This window comes from Juglans regia, chromosome 13 (genome assembly GCF_001411555.2).
Source record: "Juglans regia cultivar Chandler chromosome 13, Walnut 2.0, whole genome shotgun sequence".
Classification (NCBI taxonomy): domain Eukaryota; kingdom Viridiplantae; phylum Streptophyta; class Magnoliopsida; order Fagales; family Juglandaceae; genus Juglans; species Juglans regia.
The window spans coordinates 34,374,949-34,383,812 of NC_049913.1; the positions used below are offsets into that span (position 1 = coordinate 34,374,949).

Below are 8,864 nucleotides of genomic sequence, written 5' to 3' on the forward strand. Positions count from 1 at the left end.
AGTTTTAAGAAATGTGAGAAAAAATTAAATTAAAATATTGTTAGAATATAATTTTTGTTTTGAAATTTAAAAGAATTATAATAATTAAATAAAAAAATTAAAAATTAAAAATTAAAAAGTATTTATATTGATGTTGAGATAAATCAGACGAGATGAGATCATCATTTCGTTCAAAATTTTAAAATTGAAATGCGCTTTGTATTTAACACCTCAGCAACCATTACATATACTCTAATTGGACCGTGTTTTTCACGCTCCTTAGTGGGAAGGATCCGTAGTCACGAGTCACGGAGTCGAAAAGCCACGCAGGAGAAGAATAGAAGGAGACATGCGAGAGTTGCTCCGTTATTCCCTCCTGCATTTAAGAATTAAAAGAATTGGATGGCCAATCTTGTAATAAATTGCAAAGGCCAAAGGGCATTCTCGCAATCAAAAAAATACGTTCCACGTGAGCGAGAGTATATTATATACTTCTTATTTATTTTATTTTATTTAAATTAATTGAATTCTTTTATTTATTTTTTATATATCATATATTTAATAAAAAAATTATATATAATATAAAAATGATGAGTATAATTTATCTGATTAGATCTCTAACTCCAAAAGAAGTAGAACCTTTACAGCAGTTTCTGCTTTGGACCCAGCCAGCCAATGGAAAGACGCCAACTGGGGCAGAGTAGCAATTCTGTAATTCTGAAGAAACACGAAGGGTAACTCAGGTAGTTTGAAAAAGAAGAAAGATTAGTTGGAATGGGAACAATGAAACTTCCTACTTTCCCAGTTGAGACAGCAAAATTAAGAAGAAGCGTGTTTACACCAAACCACACGCTTTCTGTTTCTGTTCTAAGTCGGAACAGCTCAACCATATGAAAACCTTTACGTAACTCCAACATTAGTTTGCATTAGTTGGATGATGTCTTATTACTTGTAATGTTTAATAACTTGTTTTAATTGACACTATATGACTAACTATATTTTCTTAAATTAAAAATTACGAGAAGTCCTCCCTCCTCTTCACATGGAACCCTACTAACTTTTACGACAACTTGTAAGAATAATATTAGATATAATTTTGAAGTACGTAAGTCTTCGCTATTTTGTTTAAATATAAGTGAGATTTAAGAGATGTTTGAATTCAGAGATGAGTTGAGATGATTTATGAATACTAGAATAAAAGTTGAATTATTTATTATATTTGGTGTGAAAATTTAAAAAAGTTATTTTAAAATTTGAAAAAGTTGAATTATTTATTATATTTTGTGTGTAAATTTGAAAAATTCAAACCTCTCTCTACTATCAAAAAATTAATTTATTTTCTAAAAAGTGAGTACGCGAAATTTGTATATTCCAAAACTGTATGATTTTAATTTCTTTAATCTGAACCATTCTATTAAATAAATTAAGTCTTTTTTGGTAGTATTTGTCAAATTTAAAATATGTTTGAATATGATACATGGGAAGATCATCATAAATGTTATGTTGGTAGAAGTGATAAACACTAAAATAGTTTAATTAGAAAAAAATGGTAGATTATGAAATATTCTGATAATTGTTTTTGACTCGCACAGAAGTTTGGACTCTTGTGTGTGAATGGTGTATGAACTTCTCCTCTTATGATGAGTAAATTTAAATTAAAAATTAGATGCTATGAATTTAAGCTTTCATGAACACAATGATGAGGATACAACCAAATGAGATTTATGTCCATTATCTACGTTTTGTTGGCTTGATTGATAATACTTTTATTTTTAGGTGTATTAATTAGAGTCAAATAAAACTCTGATTTACATTGATTTTGAGAGATCGCACCACACAACCCTTTTTACAATTATAAATTATATTTACAGTTGAGAAGTACGCAAACACTACGTAATCTCTTTGAAAAAAATGAATAAATATAAAATTTACATAAAAAAAATAATTATTTACTTATAAATTTTACTATTTATCAAAACGATTGTACTATACTTATACAAAATTACTCCCTTAGGCAATTAGGTTTCACTTTTACCTGTTTTAACACAAAAAAATTCCAAAGGAAAACTCCATTTCTCAAAACGAAGAAAATCCTATGAAAGCACCCTTTTTCATAATTATATTTCACACTTTGCGGTGATTAAAAAAAACCGATTTATTCTCTCATCTTGGCCTAACGCATCCCCTTTATCCATTCCTTCCACTTATTAGTCCAACCCAGCTCCAGCTCTACCTAAGCCAACAAGATTAAAAAAAAAATCATAATCATATAAATTAGAGAAATAATTTATAATTATAAGATACTTTTTTTTTTTTAATTGAGTGTGGGAAACTTACAAATCTAAAAATTATATTTAAAATTATTTTATATTTTATAAACATATTATGTGAATAATAATAGAATAAGACTGTATTTGAATATTGAGTTACGTTATAAATAATAAATAGTATTTTATAGATTTCATTAAAATGAGTTCAACTTTTTAAGTTAAAATGTATTAAGTAAATTGATATGAGTTTAATTTTTTTTATAAAAAATTAAAAAAATAATAGACCTCATATTAATTTAAAATGAATTAAATTTGATTCAACAACCAAACACATCCGTAACATGTTATCTCAATCGTGTTAAAAATAGAGAAAAAAAATGAAAAACACGCTTACACGCATGAAGCCGCGGTCCAATGAGCAGCCGGCGATCCACGCGAGCAGACCAACACAACGCATGTAATATGACATATGTTGTTTGAATCTGAACTTTGCGACTTTGAAAACCTTTCCTCAGACAACCTAAAGGAAAGGAAATAAAGAAAAGAAAATATTTAAAAAAAATGGCTGTCACAGACGTGGGCCTTCCATCATGGTCTATTAGTGCTCGAACGTAGTTTTGGTGCCCACGACCAAGCCCCCAAACTCTCTCTGTCTATATATCGTTGTCTGGTCTTTGGATGGGGGTAATGGACAATCTGGAGGCAGAGTCGCAGCATGCTCTTTGAACTATTCGTCTTTCTAGCTGTAGCTTCTGCGCTGATTGCTTCAAACATTGCAGCTTCGTTTTCCTACAAAGGCTTTTGTTAAGGTTCTCAGAGAACTAAACAAACAAGGAGAGGCTGAGATCTGACTTGATTCTGCTGCCATTTTCATCATACCGACCGAGGTACTAAATTGTTTCTTTCATTCCTTTTTTTTGTTTTTTGTTTTTCTTTTTTAAGAAATGGGCTGATCTTCTTTACTGGCTAGCTTAAGGGAAAAGACACGCCCTGCTCCGTTTGGTTGCTTTAAAATGTGCGAAAGAAGAGGAATTTTAGGAGAGTTCTTTTGGATCTAAGATTTAGAGGTTAGGGAAGACCAGAAGTCACGAGTGTCTTGGTCGACTTCTCTTTCGTTTTCTCGGGAACCAAACGGATAGTTAAACTTCATTTTTCTTCGTTTATCTTTGCTTTGCTTTGGTTTGTTCTAGAGCATTTCTCCGATTTGTACAAAGATTTTGACTTGGTATGAACTCAGTCAAAGGTTTCTGCCATTTTTTTGTGCTTTTTGGTTGCTTGTAACGCGTAGAACAAAAGAAGGTTTTCCCTTAAAATCCAGCGTAATATTCATAATACTATATAGACCAGTAAAATCTAGCTTTTAAACTTCGGTTTAAGCTGTGTTATCTTCAAGATCCGGTCTTTATTTTGTTGAGATGATTTGAAAGCATGCTGATACGGGTTAACTTGTTGGGATTGTGGAAATACAGGACCTTGGAGGATAGTTGCTCTCGGTGTTTGAAAAATGGCGTCCAGGTCCTTCAAGGCGAGCCGGTCAAATCTATCGTCAACCTCCGATGCGCCTCCTGAAGCACTTAACAAACCTCCACTGCCTCCGACTGTGACATTTGGTCGGAGGACTTCCTCAGGTCGCTACATCAGCTACTCAAGGGATGATCTAGATAGTGAGCTTGGGAGTGGTGAATTCATGAATTATACAGTACACATACCGCCAACTCCTGACAACCAGCCTATGGATCCATCCATATCGCAGAAGGTTGAAGAGCAATATGTGTCAAATTCGCTCTTTACAGGTGGTTTCAATAGCGTTACTCGAGCTCATCTCATGGACAAGGTGATTGAGTCTGAAACCAGCCATCCCCAGATGGCTGGTGCAAAAGGGTCTTCGTGTGCAATTCCTGGATGTGATGCTAATGTGATGAGCGATGAGCGTGGGTTGGACATTCTCCCTTGTGAATGTGATTTCAAAATATGTCGTGATTGCTATATAGATGCAGTGAAGACAGGGGGCGGGATTTGCCCAGGATGTAAGGAGCCTTATAAGAACACAGATTTGGATGAAGGAGCTGTGGATAATAATGGGCGGCCGCTTCCTCTTCCTCCACCAAATGGGATGTCAAAAATGGAGAGGAGGTTGTCATTGATGAAGTCAACCAAGTCGGCATTGATGAGGAGCCAAACTGGGGTTGGGGACTTTGATCACAATCGGTGGCTGTTTGAAACAAGGGGAACATATGGATATGGGAACGCCATATGGCCAAAGGATGGGGGTTTTGGAAATGGGAAAGATGATGAAACTGTTGAGCCAACAGAGTTAATGAACAGACCGTGGAGGCCACTTACCCGGAAATTGAAGATACCTGCTGCTATTCTCAGCCCTTATCGGTACAATCTCCTGTTATTATTCGCCTCAAATATAATGTGTTATGTTGTTTCTCTAAATTTCAATAGCTTTCCTGCTATGTTTTCATTACATCCAATTGTGCTATAAAGAGTGAATTGCCCATAATGATAGATATAAGGATTGCATGCATACATGCCTGTGTATGCGTGCAGTGTGCACACACCTTGCCCCCAACCCAATATGAAGCATAATATGAAGTTAAAGTGTTATGTAGCTATACGTGTGGGCATGGAAATCATATGTCTGACTATTGTCTTTCCTTCCATGATGGTCACATTAATATCTGTTGTGGCATGTCATTTGTGATCATTCTCATGGAAATCACATTAATACCTGTCATTTGGTTCAATTATGCAGTTTTCAATATTTATCATTTCCCAATTCGACAGGCATGATAAAAATGTCATGTGGTCAAGGAGAGTATATATGCTTTAAAGTTGTTTGAATGTGGAATGCTCATCATTGATCTTACATCTTCTTCCAGTTGCGTCAATTGATGGGCTGTTGATTCGCCTCTATTTGTTTTGTCTCTTGTCAATGTGTTTTTTATCACTTTTTCTTTGCAGATTTAATCTGACTGGTTCCATTTGTCATTTCCTTTATCCGCAAGCTGATGAACATCTTTTGCTTTGCTTTGAATCTGTGTAAACAGGCTTCTAATTTTTGTTCGAATGGTTGTTCTTGCACTGTTTTTGGCATGGAGGATCAACCACCCAAATAATGATGCAATCTGGCTATGGGGAATGTCCATTGTCTGTGAGATTTGGTTTGCTTTTTCTTGGCTCCTTGACCAACTTCCTAAGCTCTGCCCAGTCAATCGTGCTACAGATCTTAATGTCTTGAAAGAAAAATTTGAAACACCTACCCTAAACAACCCCACTGGAAAATCTGATCTCCCAGGCATAGATATCTTTGTCTCTACTGCAGATCCGGATAAAGAGCCGCCTCTTGTCACTTCGAACACTATCTTGTCGATTCTTGCAGCTGATTACCCAGTTGAAAAGCTTGCTTGCTATGTTTCCGATGACGGTGGTGCACTTCTAACCTTTGAAGCCATGGCTGAAGCTGCAAGCTTTGCTAATGTATGGGTTCCATTCTGTCGTAAACATGATATTGAGCCCAGGAACCCAGAAACATACTTCAATTTGAAGAGGGATCCTTACAAGAACAAGGTGAAGTCAGATTTTGTCAAGGATCGTAGACGAGTAAAGCGTGAGTATGATGAGTTCAAGGTCCGCATCAATGGCCTGCCTGACTCAATACGCCGCCGATCAGATGCGTATCATGCTCGAGAGGAAATCAAGGCAATGAAGCTTCAGCGACAGAACAGAGATGATGAACCAGTGGAGAGTGTGAAGATCCCAAAAGCAACATGGATGGCTGATGGTACACACTGGCCAGGGACTTGGTTGAGTGCTTCTCCTGAGCACTCTAAAGGTGACCATGCTGGTATAATACAGGTATTTCTATCCACCCAGTAGGTTATATCAACTGTCAGAATGCTAGATAGATTGAGTAAATAATGACTTCATTAACTTAGAGTCCATGTCTTGGTATATGTGGCTTATTAATGTTCTTTTTTAAATGCTTCTCTAATTGTTAGCTACTAAGAGAAGTAACAAAAGAATTACTTATAAAAAAAAAAAAAGAGACGTAACAAAAGAATAGAAGTAAGATGTTGGAAGGAGGCTGAGAAAAAAGAAGAAGCGAAGAAGTGGACTAAATGGGGCTGATTTATAATGCAGGTGATGTTGAAACCTCCCAGTGATGAACCACTACATGGAGGTGCTGATGAAAGTAAGCTCATTGACCTCACTGATGTTGATATTCGTCTCCCCTTGCTTGTTTATGTGTCTCGTGAGAAGCGTCCGGGCTATGATCACAACAAGAAGGCTGGGGCCATGAATGCTCTGGTTCGAGCCTCAGCTATTATGTCCAATGGCCCCTTCATTCTCAACCTTGATTGTGACCACTATATCTACAACTCCCAAGCAATGAGGGAAGGCATGTGCTTCATGATGGATCGGGGAGGTGATCGCATTTGCTATGTTCAGTTTCCTCAAAGGTTTGAGGGTATTGATCCATCCGATCGATATGCCAATCACAACACCGTTTTCTTTGACATCAACATGCGAGCTCTTGATGGGATTATGGGCCCTGTTTACGTCGGAACTGGTTGCCTCTTTCGAAGGGTTGCCCTTTATGGCTTTGACCCACCGAGATCTAAAGAACACCACACTGGTTGCTGCAGTTGCTGCTTTGGTAGTCGTAAAAAGCATTACTCAGTTGCAAGCTCCCCAGGAGAGAATCGAGCCCTAAGAATGGGTGATTCTGATGAGGAAGAGATGAACCTCTCTTTGCTCCCTAAAAGGTTTGGGAACTCTACTTTTCTTATTGATTCAATCCCGGTGGCAGAGTTCCAAGGTCGTCCTCTTGCAGATCACCCAGCTGTGAAGAATGGACGCCCACCTGGTGCTCTTACTATTCCCCGTGACCTTCTTGATGCATCAACTGTTGCAGAGGCAATCAGTGTGATCTCCTGCTGGTATGAAGACAAAACTGAGTGGGGACAGCGTGTTGGGTGGATTTATGGGTCCGTGACTGAAGATGTGGTCACTGGGTATAGAATGCACAATAGGGGTTGGAAATCAGTTTATTGTGTGACCAAACGTGATGCCTTCCGGGGAACTGCTCCAATTAATCTCACTGATAGGCTCCATCAAGTCCTTCGGTGGGCTACTGGATCAGTTGAGATTTTCTTCTCCCGTAATAATGCCCTCCTGGCCAGCCCGAGAATGAAGCTTCTGCAGAGGATAGCGTACCTTAATGTTGGCATCTACCCTTTTACTTCAATCTTCCTGATTGTCTACTGCTTCCTCCCAGCACTCTCACTCTTCTCTGGCCAGTTCATTGTCCAGACCCTCAATGTCACTTTCCTCGCCTACCTCCTTATCATCACTTTGACTCTATGCATGCTTGCTATTCTTGAGATCAGATGGTCTGGCGTTGAGCTGGAAGAATGGTGGAGAAATGAGCAGTTTTGGTTGATTGGAGGGACTAGCGCTCACCTGGCTGCTGTGCTTCAGGGACTTCTGAAAGTCCTTGCTGGGATAGAAATTTCTTTCACTCTGACTTCAAAATCAGGAGGTGATGATGTGGATGATGAGTTCGCTGATCTCTATATTGTCAAATGGACATCCCTGATGATACCACCACTCACAATCATAATGGTCAACTTAATCGCAATTGCCGTCGGGTTTAGCCGAACAATATACAGCACTATACCACAGTGGAGCAAATTAATAGGCGGTGTTTTCTTCAGTTTCTGGGTCTTGGCTCATCTATACCCTTTTGCCAAAGGGCTGATGGGACGGAGAGGGAGAACACCCACCATTGTTTTTGTATGGTCGGGACTCATTGCAATCACGATATCCCTCCTTTGGGTGGCAATCAGTCCCCCTTCTGGTACTGACCAAATTGGAGGTTCATTCCAATTCCCCTGATTGGTTTTTTTATCCTGTCAAGATGAACATATTCAGTAATATTCCTTCATTCAATTATCTCTTCAGAAAGTTAACCATGCTGATGAATGGACTAGGCATTTTCTGTTTCTTGTCCTCCATATAAAGTCTCAAACTTTTAGCAATCTTGAGTAAAAATGGATGGGACCAAGAGAATGGGAAACTGTGGTTTTCCCGGCATTTTGTGATTGTTATATGATCTCTTACATGAATTATTAACTTTAATGTTTAATTTTTACATGGAGGATAGGATTGCACACAGGTATATTTTTCTGTAATATTAAGCCAGGCCAGCTACTGCGAGGTATTTCTACTTTGATCTTGTTTTCTTAGCAGCTTCAAGAAGAAAAAATACGTTCCGAATGAACATTTATTCGGTTGTTCTAGATTGGACAGACCAATTGTCTGAGTAATGGGTGTGGGGGGGGCTTTGATTGCAGTGTATATCATTGTCACTGAGCTAAACCTTGGGGAGCCTCTTAAAGTTCAATTTAAAGAGAATTCCATCCAGAGTAATACGATTTCCACATTGCATGAGGCACATTGAAATGTACAAGTTTGAAGCAAGGGCTGATTGATGGAGTATGGGGAGTTAAGGGGGTTGGTTACACATGAGATTTCATTAGGCATCGATCAGGAAACTCCTCCATGTAAATCAAATCCTGGACCTTTTCGATGCGCCACTGAAGA

General features: G+C 38.1%; 1 protein-coding gene across 1 annotated transcript; it reads left to right on the top strand.

The window, feature by feature from the left end:
- Positions 1–2,834: 2,834 nt before the first annotated feature.
- Positions 2,835–8,439, top strand: LOC108988325 (cellulose synthase-like protein D3). The gene is made up of 4 exons (XM_018961560.2): positions 2,835–3,136; positions 3,719–4,634; positions 5,306–6,113; positions 6,399–8,439. Exons 2-4 carry the CDS (start codon positions 3,754–3,756, stop codon positions 8,154–8,156), a joined length of 3,447 nt encoding a protein of 1,148 aa, XP_018817105.1. The 5' UTR covers positions 2,835–3,136; positions 3,719–3,753; the 3' UTR covers positions 8,157–8,439.
- Positions 8,440–8,864: the final 425 nt, after the last annotated feature.